Source organism: Chiloscyllium punctatum, chromosome 11 (assembly GCF_047496795.1).
Source record: "Chiloscyllium punctatum isolate Juve2018m chromosome 11, sChiPun1.3, whole genome shotgun sequence".
NCBI classification, from domain to species: Eukaryota; Metazoa; Chordata; class Chondrichthyes; order Orectolobiformes; family Hemiscylliidae; genus Chiloscyllium; species Chiloscyllium punctatum.
Genome location: NC_092749.1, coordinates 62,032,908 through 62,048,665, shown reverse-complemented (window position 1 = coordinate 62,048,665; position 15,758 = coordinate 62,032,908). Strand labels below are relative to the sequence as shown.

Genomic DNA, 15,758 nt, shown 5'->3' with positions numbered 1-15,758 from the left:
AATTCCTGATGTTGTAAACTTCCTATTATTTCACATTATTTTGAAAATAATAAGCTGTAGCTGGGAACTTTATTATACTGCAATTAGTTTTCAAAAGTTGCCATCTCAATCTTTTCTCTGCACTGAGGTTTCATATTTATATAGCTGCTATTTTCACATGAATATATAATTTGACTTAGTACAGGATGTTACTAAAGTAATGAGAATAATCTCTAAGCTCCAACATACACTTAATTACCAAGATGCCTAACAAAATTGTGCTGGATCATTTATTTTGAAATGGATGATCAGAGGAATATTAAACCAAAATGCACATTTGAAGGTTCAGCTGGCCCATGCTCCCCTGTCTAACTGAACAAATTGGGTACATACCTGTTGTTTCTTGAGTAGAATGGAGACACTGGTAAGGTCTTTGCCATAATCATCAGACTGGAGCTGTCCTTCCAGGTTATGTAGCCATTTGTCTAAATCAGCACAGCTCTGGGTGAAAAGCTCTGCTTTGTTAGCATCAAACAGACGCTGAGCTTTGGCCTGAGTCGTAGATTCTAGTTCTTCCCACAAATGGTGAAGGGCTGTCAGCTTTTCCTTCACAACCACCTCAGTCTCTGGCTTCTCGGCAGTTAGCTGCATGCCGTCCTACAGGAGAAATTGAAATTATATTTAATATTTACCAGTTTTTGCAATTTTCCAAGTAATGGTGGAAATTTAAGAAAGCTATTTTAAGTGGTTTAAAATGTTAATTCTTTGCATTTGATTACAAAATTGAAGTACTTGAGAATGTGAATATCCTGTTGTGCAGTGTGATTTAAGAACAGTGTGCACAATATTAAATAAGGGAGAGGAGGGCGAGAGCACGCAAGGGAGAAAGAAGGTGACAGAGCATGAGGGAAAGAGGGAGACAGGGTGCGAGACAGCGTGAGGGCCAGAAGTGGCGCAAGCGCGTGAGGGAGAGAGGGTGGCGAGAGCGCACGAGAGAGAGGGACATGAACATGCAAGGGAGTGACAGCGCATGAGGAAACTAGAGTGCTCGAGGAAGTGAGTGCGCGTGGGAGGGAGAGGGTGGCACAATGCAGGAGGGAGAGAGGGGCGAGAGCACGCAGGGAACAGAGAGGAAGAAAGCATGAGGAGGCTAGAGAGCATGAGGAAGGAGGGGGTGAGAGAGTGTGAGGAGGCGAAAGCTCGCTAGTACAGAGAGGGCAAAAGTACGCATGGGTGTGGGAGAGCGTGCAAGTGAGCGAGAGCGTTCAAGGAAGGCGGAGACGAGAGCGTGCAAGGAGGGACGGAGTGAGATTGAGCAAGGGAGAGAGGGGGTGATGAGGAGGGCGGGGACAAGAGAGCACAAGGAAGCAAGAGTGCGCGAGAATGTGCAAGTGAGTGAAAGCGTGCGAGGGGGAGGAGGCGAGAGTGCATGAGGGAGCAAGTTGGCGAGAGCGTGTGCGAGCGCGAGGAGCAAGGGAATGCGAGTTGGGAGGAGGTGCGAGAGACCAAGGGGCGAAGAGTATGCAAGGGCGCGAAAGCACACGAGGAGGCAGGGGGCGAGAGTGTGCGATGAGGTGGGGGCACGGGAAAGAGGGGGACGACAGCATGCAAGGAGGAAGGGGGTGAGAACGCGCGAGGAGGGAGAGTGCAAGAGCACTGGAGGAAGGAGGGGGTGAGAGTGCGTGAGGGAAAGAGGAAGAAGGGGACGAAGCGCACAAGGATGGAGGGGGCGAGACCACACAAGGAGGGAGGGAAGTGAGAGCACACGAGGAGGGACAGGAGTGAAAGCGCCAGGAGGGAGGGGACAAGATCGCAAAAGAAGGGGGCGAGAGCATGAGGGGTAGAGAGGGAGGGAGAGGGGTTGTGCGAGAGAGAGGGGTCGAAAGCGCGCCTGGGAGATGGCACTGAGGAGGGGTTGTGTGAGGGAGGGGTGGGGGGGGGGGCGGTGGTCTGGAACGCCGCCGAGAGGGAACATGCATGAGGGAAAGGGGTAGTGTGACAGAAAGTGTGAATTTATGATATTGTGTGAGTATTTGCCAGTAAGATGCAACATTAGTGAGGGATAGCATGAGTGAGATAGACAGTGTAAGTTTGTGTGTGTGTGTGCGTGTGTGTGCGTGTGTGTGTGTGAGAGTGAGAGAGAGAGAGAGAGAGAGAGAGAGAGAGAGAGAGTGGGGAAGCAAAAAAGATTCTGCATGATTGAGAATGAATGAGACTAAGAGTGAGTGTATATGAGTGAGACAGTGAGTGAGAGCTTCAGTGCTAAACCATGAGAGAATGAGTGAATGAGAATGAAATAATGAGTGAGAGAATGAGTGAAAATGAATGAGAACGAAACAGTGAGAAAGAGCAAAAGAATGAGAGGGTGAGCACGTCAGTGAGTGAGAGAATGAAAGTGGTAATTAGAGTGTGCGCGTGTAGGAGAAGAAGTTGAGTGGGAGAGGTTCAGTGAGAATGAGTGGGAGATAGTGACAGAGGTAATGGCAGAGAATTGGAGTGAGCCTGAGACAGAGAGACAGTATGAGTGTGTGATTGTTAATGACAGAGTGCGAGCGAGTGAGAGTGGAAGAGAGAGAAAGTGCAAGAAAGAGCAAGTGTGAGTGGAAGACAGAAAGTGAGTGAGAGACAGAAATGGTGATTGAGGAAGAGTGAGAGTTGCTGAGAAACTGGAAGAGAGTGAATGCAAGTGAGTGTGTGAGTGAGACAGCTTGCGAGGGAGGCAATGTTGAGTGTGACTGAGCCGGAGAGTGAGAGAGAGAGAGAGAGAGAGAGAGAGACAGAGAGTAAGAGTGAGATTGTGAGAATGAGATTGTAGAGTTTCCAGGTTCCTTATTTAAACACATTACTATCAACCACTTATACCTAAAATTATACATTTCGTTGAAATACTAGCTCATTAAATTCAGACTTGTGAGAATTTAGGTAATGATAGGAGAAGTTAGGCTGTTTGGTAACTACAAAAAGGTTAAGATTGCAAAGCTGATTTGGAAAAAGTAGTAAACCAGAAAGGGGAGAACATAATTTAAGTAAAAATGTAATCTAGCTCTGCAGTATTTTAGCAAATAAGTAAAGCAAAAATACCAGTTGGCAATTTATATTTGTTGTTTTTCCCTCTACTTCATGAGAAGCAAGCACCTTATTTTAATACTGCAAGGTTTAACATTGTATACATCTAATAAGTTGACATAAATTATTAACTATTTTATTATTGTCACAAAAATAAAAATAGAACTGCTATATATTTATCACAGAAAAGTGCTCAGAGTATTCAAAATTCCATCAAACCTTATCAATTTTATCCAGCCATTCTTTATTTGATGCAAGCTCTGCCATAAAAGCCTGATGTTTCTGCCATTTGCTATGCAAATTTCTCGCTTCATCATAGGACATGTCCTGAGCAGTGAGCATCTTCTCACTGATCCAAAGGGACAGCTGCAAAAGAAAAACATTATTATTTAAGGAACAAAGCAATAATTATTTGCAGTGAGATACAACAAAACAGCATATGTTAATTTGGTAAAATGAGTTGTAAAGCAAGCTTACTTCCTGACAGTCTTGAAGGAACTTCTGCAGATCTCTGTTGTCCTTAAGGCGCATAAGTAGTTCACTGGCAGCCTCACGATTCTTCTTATGTCTGTAAGTTAAATTTAATAGGAACATTTTTAAGAAGCTGTTTAGACTAAATTTTGTAAATTTAAAAAATTTGCTTTTTTTTTAAAAAAAGGAATTCTCCTAAAGATTATCAAGCACTAAATTTTAAATGTGTCACTTTTCCCCTTTTCTTCCCTGTTATTGCACCCTGATGAAATGGAGCTTCTGAATGGGCCAAAGAAAAAGGAATTCATTAGTCCATTCTATACACTAAACACAATGATTAAAGCTTGAAAATGACACCACAAAACAATGATGTAACACAAGTCTACGATTCAGATTTGGTCAAATTCAAGGACAAATCAACAATAGTTGAGTCTTGAGGCATTTCCTCTAAGCTTACATGCAACCCAATGGGACATGGGTTAAGAAGAACAGCAAGGGGAAACAAACATTGGTGAGAGTTGTTTATAGACAGCGAAGCTAAGATATGAGGTGTTGGGCATACTACAAATTAGGATTTTAGAGATGCATGTGACGTGTGTTACACAGTAATAATGGACGATAGATTTGTACATTGACTGGGTTATCAAGTCAGCACCAATGCTGCAGTAAAGGAACTTTTGGGAAAAAAAAGAGGTGAGATGATAGAAACTATAAAAGCTTCCATCAATATATGAAAAGAAAGATATTAGCAAGATTAAATAAAGATTTAGTGCCAGAGGGAACAGGAGAATTTATAGTTGAGAACTGTTCCTATATAACCTTAAAACGTCGAGTTGTTTTCCTGATTAAAAGTCAAATTTTGGTACTATAATAGGCATTCAATGGAAATTCCTTTCATGACGCATTCTCCAACAAGGTTCCAATATTATATAATAAAACACATAATAATGTAGAATTTTCAGAGCAAATACTTCATAAAAATAGAATATTAAACTCAGGGATTTACAGGAAGAACTGAACCTCACTTGATTGGTGTATTTATACCTTTCATCAATTGAGTCAACTTTTTCCTGGATTTTGTCAGAATAAATATTGCCATCGCTGACTAGTCTCCTGCCTGTCTCCACCACTCCATTTATCTTATCTTCATTCGCATCCATGGTAGTCATGAAGTCCTCCTGCTTCTTTATGGCAGCTTCAGCACCCTCCAGTGTGGTGGGCATTTCAGTGTGTGCCAAGACATATTCCTTTATTTCAACAAAAGGAAAGAATTGCCAATCAGCTTCGTACTGCTACTTGTAATCTGAGAAGTAATACATCGATTGCACATAAAATGACAAGTTCCACGTTTGAACATAATATATGCTCTGTACAAGAGTTTTCTTGGAACAGCTTGGATTACAGTTCACTATTTTCTAAATTCTTATAATTGCCTTTATATTGTTATATTTCATTGCTTAAATTTTGATTTGCACGCCCAGATGCAACTAATAGTACTGGGAGTGAATCCACACCAGATGTATTGCAGCAGTTCAAGTAGGCCTCTCACTTTAAAGGCATTTAGTGCCCGGCAACAAACGCTAGCAACATTCACATTCCATGAAAGAATAAGAAGCAAATTTAGAGTAATACTAAAAAAAACCTATTGACTTCTAATCAGAAAAAAAGTTTATCTATTTTACTGTTTATATCTGCTCAGCTGAGAGGTTTGTGTTGATCTGGACCAAAAGGCAACAGGTTTCAAACAGTGGGCCACTGGAATTTCAGTATCATCAAATTTAAGTAAAATTTTAAAAAGTGAAGAAAAATGTTATAATGCACTAAGGAAGATGCTAGGTCAATATTAGAAACATACCAAATGCTCCAGGACTTACAGTGGAATTGAAAGTCAATATTAAAAGTAAGTCCATATTTATCTTACCTGGTTGTTGAGGAACCCCTCTGCTTGTTTTGTGTCTCTTAAAAACAATTGGTATGAATGAGATTGAGACAAGTGATTCTGCCTGTTCTCCCACATTTTGTGCAGCTCATTCCATCCAGTATCCAAAGCTTGCAGACGCTGGTGTAAGAACATATATTGGGCATCTGTCTGTCCCTGTGTTACCATTTCACCCATATCACGCATTTTCTGGTAGTCTTCTTCATAATTATTAATTTCATTTTTGATGTTTTCATGCTGGGTGAGCAGCTTCTCCCCTTCTGCCAGAGTGTTGGGCATATCTTCAGAAGCAATAGCAGTTTGGGTTCTTGAAAGCCAAGACTGGAAGTCATCCAAATCGCGCAGGAATTGCTGAAGCTTATTTGCCTCACCAAGTGATTCTTCTCGGTTCTTCAAAGTACATTTCATTTCTTCCCAGACATCATTAATTTCTGAAAGTCGGCTCATGATTGCATTTGCCTGATCAGGATGTTCAGCAGCTAGTCTTTCAGCTTCTTTCTGTAGATCATCTAGCTTAGCTTCAATAGCTGTCAAATCACGCTCCATTCCAGTTAATTTCCTTTGGAGGGCCATGACACCAGCAAGATCATTGCCCAGATCTTGCGTGGATTCAATGACTTTGGTCTTTTCCCTAATCCAAGACTTTGTTTCATTGCATTCAAGGTGGTAATTCTGAATGCTGAGTGCAGAATTGAGTGCATCTTTCTTTTGGTCCACTAGTTGACGGAATTGACTCCATCTAGAATCAGAATAGAAAATGGAATCAAATTTCCAGACACACAGAATTTTGCCCTTCTTGGCCACAAGAAAGCTTGAGGGGTAAGCAACAAGCATATTTAAATTGCTGTTCACTACCATCCAGATTACTGCCAGGTGGAGTAGTTAAAATCAAAATGCATGTCTTTGTGCTTTTACCTTTTGTGGCATCTATTCAGATTTTAACCCATTCAAGTTTGATACATGAAATGTTTCACTCTACAATAAACTGACAAATATCTTTTGAATGAGGAATAAAGTGCTCACTTGACTTGACAGTTTTAAGTCCAATCCACGTATAATCAAAAACATACATGCAACATAACTGCCTACACTATGTTAAGAAACCAGTAAACACAAATCTAGTGAACTACTGAACATATATAAGTAAGTGGTAGGTTAGGCGGGTAGAACTGAAAATTATACCCAAGTCTAATTAACTGATTGCAGATGGTTCATACCTTACAGATTAGGCTATAAGAAAACTGCAGCAAAATTAAAATGAGGAATATATTTATTGCTCTCAAGTGATAAGGTGGCAAATAACGCTGTTGTAATTCATTTGATGCATCAGCAAAGGATCTATTGACCATTTTGCCAATGTAACTAGTGATAGCTTGAATTAGATGGCAGCAAAGAAATTAAATGTTCTAAGTATTCTAGAATCATATAGCAGGAGATACTTTAGGAGATATGCACCAAAATTCATAAAATTGTAAATCATGTATAAAATTAGACATTAGATTTTCTATAGGTACTGATGCTCAATGCAAAATTCTTTCCACAAAATTTTTCAATCATATTCAATTTTCTAATTACTCAATATTTATTTTTTGGGTGCCAAACATACCTTGTATTTAGTTTATCTTGCTGTGCTTTGATCTCCTTTTCACTGGGATGTCCACTGTGGATCAACTGACGAGCAATTTGGTTTACCACTGCAATACGAGAAGCCTGGTTGTTCATTTCTGGCTCCAGACTTTCAAACCTGGAGTAGAAATACAGAAGAAAATTAAATAAATCAAAAGTTTGAATATGGGCTTGATTCCCTAATTCTTTAAAAGCAAAAATATTGAATAATATTATTATTAAGAGGAGTCTGGGAACATGTACAAAACCTAATATTTGGTTAGTTTTATACTTGCATAAAGTGAGCGAGTTTTGACGTCGCCAACCCAAGGAAACCTAAACACATAAACAGAAAGCGGGTCACCAACACCAGTGCTTCACTGGAGGTTCACCGAATACAAACCTGAATACAAACATTCCAGCTCAGTAAGCAAACTTACATCCAGAACTTATATAACGTATTCTGTCTCCAACTTTCTATCTTCTTGTTCCATAAGTGAATAAAGCAATTTATGCAATAATAAGAGGTCAGTGATACTTATAGCTTTCTGGTCTCTACCATGGTGGGTATTCAATATATGAACTGGGATAAATAGTACTGGCAGACTCCAATTGTGGAGATAGGTCAGATTAGCTCAATCTTATACTTACATATAATGCACTGTGGCACACTGTTTCAGGATACATTACTGAATAGCCATTCGAAGCGAAATATTGGCTGAATTTTCAGTTCTCAAAACCAAAGGTTTGTAGACACACTGTAGTGTTCATCAAGAATTCAGCAGTGATCAGATTAGTCAACCCTAGCCAAGGATCCAGGGATTTGATAGCTTGATAATTTAGTAACACAAATCAGCAGCAGTGTATTTAAACACTCAACAATAAAAGGTGATTATTCTAATGCAATTGTGGCCAATCCAGGTGGGGGCTCATACTGTAAACCAGTCTTCCATCTATTGATTCCACTTATATTTTCTACTGCCTTGGGAAAGCAACCAACATAATCAAAGACCCCTCCCACCCCGGTTATACTCTGATCCACCACCGGGCAAAAGATATAAAAGTTTGAATACACACACAAATAAGTTCAAGAACAGCCTCTTCCCCACTGTTATCAGACTTTTGAGTGGACCTTTCAAATGTTAATTCTGATCTCTCTCTCCCTCTCTGCACCTTCTCCACAGTAGTAACACTGTATTTTGCACTCTGGTCTGCTACCCTAGTGCACTTTGTATGGTACGATCTGCCTGTAAAGCATGTAAAACAACACTTTCACTGTATCTCAGTACAAGTGACATCAACAAATCAATCAACAGTAAACATTAACCTCACCAAAAAAATTCTGAAGAAGTAAACTGACTATTCAAATGAGTATTTAATAGAAGTGATTTTAAAAAGTACCAAGAATCAAAGCTTAACAATATTGCCAAATCTTTGCTTTTTTGGTCAAGCAAAGCACAGGAGAGAAAAAGAATAAGACCCAATTCATTTTCACGAGGGGAGAGGGTGATGACTGGGGCCAAGCTAAGGATTGAGATTTAGCTAATGCTGACTTTGCATTGCTTCTGTTGGAGGTCACTCCAACATGTCCTTGCCAAAACTTCACAGGAAACATGAGGGTTGAAAGTGAGTTGATGTTTAGACTGGGTTTCCTCCTCTCACAAGCTGCTTTCCTTCTCTTCTTCTTTCATGCCCTCCCCTTCTTTCTCTCTCTCACTCTTCCCACTCTCTGAACCAGTTTAGAAAATAACCCCTGGGATTCTGTGCTCCAAAGAACTTCTTTAAGAAGAACAAATTTTTCAAGGGAAATGAAGCATGATGAACAGCAAAACTGCTTTAGAAAATTTTTGGAAATGCATTCAAACTCCTTTTGTGCGTGAAGGCAGCACTGCATGTCTCCAAAATGGTAGTTTACTGGGAACACTTCAACATGTACCATAGACCAGATACCTGCTGGGCGAGTACCCAGAAACCACCAATCCTTACAAGTTCAATGGGGTATGGTCAGTGGCTCCCTGCTTCCTTACCTGCATGGACAGAGACTGGGTCCCTCCCCACCTTCCTGCACCCTTCATCTCCCGCATTCAGCGGTAGTGACCTGGAGTGGTTGCCCCAGCCAGCCAGGAGCAGCTGCTTGAGTTGGCCTAGTCCTTGCACTCCTGCTCAGCCCTGGTTGCCACAGCCACCCACTATACCCCCGACAAGAAGCTAACCTTCAGGCAGATCGACTAGTACATTATCGAGGATTTCCCCTTCTACAAGAATAAGGCAAGCTAACACATTTACGCCTGCCACCACGTGTCCCCAGTGACTGCTTTGTGTAGTCCAGGGGAGGATGAAGCAAATGAGCAGTCTCTTCCTAAGTCCCAGATCTCACTTTCTTCCTCCTGCCCCAGTCACCAGCGATCCCTGATGAAAATCTTTGGTTTCTAGAGCCTGCCTGCAGACTCACTGCCAGGGCTCGAGGCCTCTAGCTGCACATGCATATTTGAATCACAGAATGGTTCTCTTCTTAAATTGGTTGCTGATCGGCACACAAGCAAACCTGCAACAGGCAGGCCAGGAAGAACCCCTGCTTGGACAAGCAGTTTCTTGAAAGATTCATGTTTGTGCTGTGATTCAAGGCTGGATGAAATGCTCTGGTGTGTTCTCTGTGGACCACAGGTTGGGTGCCACTATTCTAATGAAATGTTATTTTCCTCTTCATTGATGTTGCCTGACCCATTGAATGTTTCCCAGCATTTTCTGTTCCGACTCATGATATTTTGTTCTTCAGCCATTAAAATAGCCTTACATACAATTTGGGGGCAACCTAAGGGTATACTGTACATGATAAAACTTGTAACCGTAGAACTAGTACTTCAATACACTGGCATGGTATTAACAAGCACCATGCTATTTAAACATTAAAAGGTGTTAATTTTAAAATGAAGAACAATGAATTCATACTTACATGGAATCAAAACAGAAATGCTGAAATAATCAGTAAATGCATTTCTCTTACAACAAAGCATTCACACACTATGCACCCAGATCTGGATCTGCTCTGGAACCACAAGCAGCTCATTACAGCCTTGTTTGTTAGCTGCTCTTCATTAATCACACCCATTTTGAAGTTAAATAAATGGCTTTTCCTTTTCATAAAAAATATTTATTAACATAGACCCAGATGGGAGGCACTTAAAAGCAATGACAGGACCTGATTACAGATTTTTACCCTAATTCTCAGAACTCCCAACTTCCAGTGTGGGCTTTACTTTAATCTAGCTGGCCCAATTACAAGAGTAGAATTCTCCTAGATCCCAAAAACTTTAGAGTTAAGCCACCTTGTCTATGAAACATGGTTCACAGATCTCACAGGAGCTGCAAACCATAATTTGAACTCAAAATCTTTTGAAAGATAAGTTCAAAAGGTCTTACCCATGCTCACTCTTCATGCCAACTCATGCATTCCACCCATCCCCATAGCCCCTTTCAGCTTCATGCCACTCCTGCCTATCCCCAATTCCCCCTCATACCTTTCATTGCCAACTCATGGCTCTTACATATATATTCATCCAATCTACACAATGTACAACAATATTAGGATGTGCCGAACTGCCTAGATATATAATTCACCTGTTCGTAATTCTCTGGAAATGAAGCGGTATCACAAAGTATGTCTGGCTGAGAGTTTAAATTCACAAAAGGATTAATTCTGCAGAGTCCTGTTGAACAGCTGATGAGAATTGTTACCAATGCTTGACTTACTCTATAAGTAGTTAGAACATTCAGGGTAATTTCTACTCAGACAGGTGCAGCGAGTCAAGAAAACACTATTCCAATAACATGTTTCTCATAAAAGCCTTTGAAATGTTCTCTGTCATGTTTTTCATTATCTTCAGTAAATTAAAAAAAATCTCTTCTTGGTATTAAGTTTGCTGACCTCTGACTTACAATATTTGATTTCAATTTCAATTTTCATTCACGTCTCTTTTAACATGGGCCTTGAATAATTAATCGTCTTTTACCTTTCATAATGCGAACACTTTATTCCTTACCTATGTTGGATAACCTCGAGATCTTCAAGTTTTTCTGGTATCTCCATGCTGTTCAGCCACTGTTCCTTTTCATCAATCCATAATTCACATGCATCTGCTTCACTGAACATTTTGTACTGTGACAGCGCATCCTGGAGGGCTTGTTTACGAAGCCGTGCCAGTTCTGCTAACTCCTTGTAACGCTCCTCAATATCAGTCAATCTCCCTTCTATTTCTGGTGACTTGTAATACTCATCCGGCAGACTTTGCCCCTGTTCATGTAGTGCATCAATGATTTGTCTGTAGCTCGCAATCTCCTCACCAACATCTTTGTGTTTCTTCACTAGGGCTTGAGTGGAGTATTCGTCATGACCAACATCATTACTGGAGACAATCCTCAGAATATCTAACATCCACACATCAATATCATCGCCATCAGCTTTAAACTGGTGAACATTAGCAGCTTCTTCCAATCGCTTTTTCTGAACTGCAGATAGTTGTTCAAGGTGGGCCCACTGCTCCTGGATGTCTTTAATCCTCTCCTTAATCTTTTCTGATCCAAAGTGCTCCTCTGATACCATTGCTTCACCTTCTTTTATCGTTTGTTGAAGAGGTCCACGCCGTCCACTCATTTCATCCTCAAATGCCTTGTGCTTACTGAGAAGACGAATTACACTGGTCAGATCTTTGCCATAGTCAGCTGATGAAAGTATCTGCTCTTTCTCCCGGATCCAGCCTTCTTCCTCTGCCATCTCCCAGAAGAACTTCCAGAGGCGTCGGGACTCTTCCAAACGAGCCCTTCGCTCAGCTGCCAGCTGACAAAGCTCCTGGTAACAGAATTCCAGGTGGGTCACACGATCACGAATAACCTGTGGGTCACATGGTTTGTAACCTGAAGGGGGAGGAGAAGAAAATGCCTCTTTCAACATGTTCATAAACTTACCAACAAAACCCATTTCAATTGAGTTTAGTAGGACAGCAACAGTATAGACTCCTGTATGCCAACTGGAACTCCTACCATTTCTAAAACATATATTTAGAGTCATAGAATTATAGAGATGTACAGCACGGAAACAGATCCTCTGATCCAACTCGTCCATGCTGACCAGATATCCTGAATAAATCTAGTCCAATTTTCCAGCAGTTGGCCTATATCCCTCTAAAGCTTTCTTATTCATATACCCATCCAGATGCCTGTTAAATGTTGTAATTGTACTGGCCTCCCCCACTTCCTCTGGCAGCTCTTCCATACATGCACCACACTCAGCACAAAAGCACTGTCCCTTAGGTCCCCTCTATGCCCTCTGGCAGTGGACTTGCCAAACCCAGGGAAAAGATCTTGCTTATTTACCCTTTCCATGCCCTTCAAGATTTTATAAAATACCATAAGACCACCCCTTAGCCTTTGATGCTCCAGGGAAAACAGCCCCAGGCTAATCAGCCTTTCCCTATACCTCAAATCCTCCTATCCTAGCAATATCCTTGTAAATCTTTTCTGAACCCTTTCAAGTTTCACAACATTTTTCCAATAGCAGGGAGACCAGAATTGCGCACAATATTCTAAAATATTCCTAACCAATGTCCTGTACAGCTGTAACATGACCTCCCAACTCCTACACTCCATCCTCTGACCTATAAAGGAAAGCATACCAATCGTATTTTCCATTATCCTATCTATCTGTGACTCTGCTTTCAAGGAATTACGAACCTGCACTCCAAGGTCTCTTTGTTCAGCAACACTCACCAGGACCTTACCATTAAGTGTATAAGTCCTGCTGATTTGCCTTTCCAAAATGCAGCACTTCACATTTATCTCAATTGAACTTCATCTGCCACACCTTAGCCATCTGATCAAGATTCCATTGTACTCTGGGGTAACTTTCTTCGCTGTCCACTACACCTTCAACTTTCATGAAGTTTCTGTACTTTTATCCCCAATAGTTATGTATGGAAGTCAGATTGAAGATGATAAATGACCTATGCACAGAGTTACACCAATGTCATTCTAAAGTGGCTACAAAATGACATATTAAAATAGCTGTGAAATAGAACTGTAGCTCCAGTTTCTTATTTGTGTGAACATGATTTACAAGATTCTAAATTTAACAATTTGTAATTTTCTAGCATTTTACAACTTTTTTCCTCATTGCCATCATGGTTGCGAGCATTTAAGAAAGTCAGAGTTTAACTCCATCGTTAGTATTGCTCAATGGCACACCATGTGTCTTTCTCAGCAGGAATGACGGAAGCACAATTAAGAAACTGAAACATTTCATGATTTCTCATTTCCGCTGTCTCCTGCAATGAAACCAAATGCATTCCTGTTCTACACAGATTGTTCAGTACAGAACCTTCAAAAGCATTGATTGATGTGGACATTGGTGAGACAGTTGGGAGAACCATGTGAGATCAGCAATGGGTGGCTTCCTTCCATTGTGAGCAAAAAAAATCCCATTTTTCACCCAACTGTTGAATGAGATTTTCACTAGTGACTTGCAAGAGTCCATTATAGTATAATAATGAAGATTCTATAACACTTCATTGCTGTTTGTGCAAATCCTACTGGAAAGAAACTAGATTTGACAACTTCTGACATGAAAATTAGGAGATGATGATCATTGGGGCACCATAGGGTCGAGTGCATTGGTAATGAAGCAGGTTTGGGAGGACAGTATGAGAAAACTCACTAGGGTTCACGGTGTGTAACCCTCTATGTATCTTTCCAAACAAGGCACTTCATAGATTTCTAGTAAGGTTCAATCCTCATTGTCAATATAGCATATTATACACTGAGCCACAACTCTGGCATCCAAAGTATTACATAAAAAGCCAAGACAGAAAGAGAGAAAGCTTAAGACATACCTTCACCTTCAGAAGCAAATTTCTGAGCAGAAGCATTGACAACTTTCACTCTGTCAGCCTGGATAGCAATATCTGCTTCCACCAGTGCATGTTTCTGCAGGAGATCCTCTACGCCAAGTAAATGTTTCCCATAATCTTGTGACAGCAAAAGAACCTGCAATAATTTCAACAACTTCCATTAAGCATTAGGCCAAATATACTGAAATCAACAAAAAGGATTTATAAAGCATTAGCAAGTTATTTAGAATGGAAATTTCAAATCACCTATTTTGTATATATGCAGTTAAAAATTGCTTTGGGTACATTTGTAAGTTATAGCTTATGTAAATGGAATAAATTCCACAGTACACCTCTATAATATTGGAAAAGTTGATTTCTCTACCTTCATTTCATCCATCCAGTCCATGATATACAGCATTTCCTGAAAAATCTTTTGCAAGTTGAGATTCATCTCTAAACGATGACGACGAGCTCGGAGTAATTCCAGTAGGTATTCCCACAGTCTGTAGACATTCTCTTTCCGTGCAGTGATGCGTTTGATGTCATGGTAATTCTCTGCTTCGAGCTCCTTGGCCACAGCCACTACTGCCTGCACTCGCTCTTCATAAGCAGCAATGTCTGTCTCAATAGCTTCATGCTTCTTAGTGGCAGCTTCCACAGCTGGGAGATCAAAACCAAAATTGTCCTGTGGCACAAGAGTTAGAAGTCATATTAGATGATGGCATTTTAAAATATTCAGAAAGATGGACATCTGTGGGTACAACCAAACGGATGGATTAATGAAATATACATGATTTTCAAAAGCCTACCAAAAAAGATGAAAAAGTATTAAAAAACGACAGCTTTAAATAGTTGCATCACAATAGTAGCACAATATATTTTTAAGTTCTCATTATAGGAAAGTATGTAGTTGAACACAAGATTTTCTTAATTTTACTCACCTGCCTCAAAATTATTAATTTTCTTGCCACAACTCATCAAACAGTATTCAAGTTAATATATAATTGCCCTCCTCAAAAGCCTCTACGAATGACAATATGTAATTGACGAATGCAACAATCTCATTCACCGCCATGACCTGGACTGATTTAGCCAGAAAGTTTGCAACATGGTGAGGACAACTAAGTTTCAGGATCAGGAATTTATTACGGCTTGTGGGACTATAACATTAGTTCCAACAATGACTTCATCAAAATTTCCAAAGTGCTTATTTTGAGGGAGAGGAGTGAAGGAAATCTCTAAAGAGCTTAAGACAGCCATCATCTCATGCTGTAAAAAAAAAACCATTGGTTACAAGAGCAGAACACGCGAAGACAGCTTTGAAGAGAATGACTCCATCATCCACGATCATTGACATTGAGGAAAGCTCTCGACACCTTGTAAGATGACATCATCAGCAAGGCAGATTTACAAAGAACAACTAGGAAAATCAAGAACCAATGGTGGCTTCAGAAACCTAAGGAGCTGCAATTCCTTACCAACAAGCATGACATGTGGGACTTCTTCAGTGCTACCAAGGCAATATATGGATCCAATACCCTTGGCCTTAAACTGGTGCACAGCAGGAAAGAACCTTTTAAAAGATATAGAGACCATCAGCCTTCAATGGAGAAAACATGTAGGTGGGACTAGATTGGGTTGGGATATCTGGTCGGCATGGACAGGTTGGACCGAAGGGTCTGTTTCCATGCTGTACGTCTCTATGACTCTATAACTCCTACATTGCAGAAAAATTGTAGAAGAGGACATCTTTGAGGAAATCCTCCAACTCTCCACCAAAGATGATCTTGGAACATCATCTAACATGGCAGAGGTTG

The 15,758-nt window shown here is 40.5% G+C and overlaps 1 protein-coding gene across 4 annotated transcripts in view; it reads right to left on the bottom strand.

The window, feature by feature from the left end:
- Positions 1–15,758, bottom strand: part of sptbn1 (spectrin, beta, non-erythrocytic 1) — a 289,393-nt gene that overhangs the window by 49,437 nt on the left and 224,198 nt on the right. For all 4 annotated transcript variants that reach the window (XM_072580913.1, XM_072580911.1, XM_072580912.1 and 1 more), the window contains 9 exons: positions 14,324–14,626; positions 13,942–14,095; positions 11,101–11,971; positions 7,062–7,199; positions 5,438–6,194; positions 4,561–4,763; positions 3,523–3,613; positions 3,265–3,411; positions 373–636 (listed from right to left, as the gene is read on the bottom strand). In XM_072580913.1, the coding sequence (XP_072437014.1) occupies positions 373–636; positions 3,265–3,411; positions 3,523–3,613; positions 4,561–4,763; positions 5,438–6,194; positions 7,062–7,199; positions 11,101–11,971; positions 13,942–14,095; positions 14,324–14,626 (2,928 nt within the window). The remainder of the gene's footprint in view (positions 1–372; positions 637–3,264; positions 3,412–3,522; positions 3,614–4,560; positions 4,764–5,437; positions 6,195–7,061; positions 7,200–11,100; positions 11,972–13,941; positions 14,096–14,323; positions 14,627–15,758) is intronic.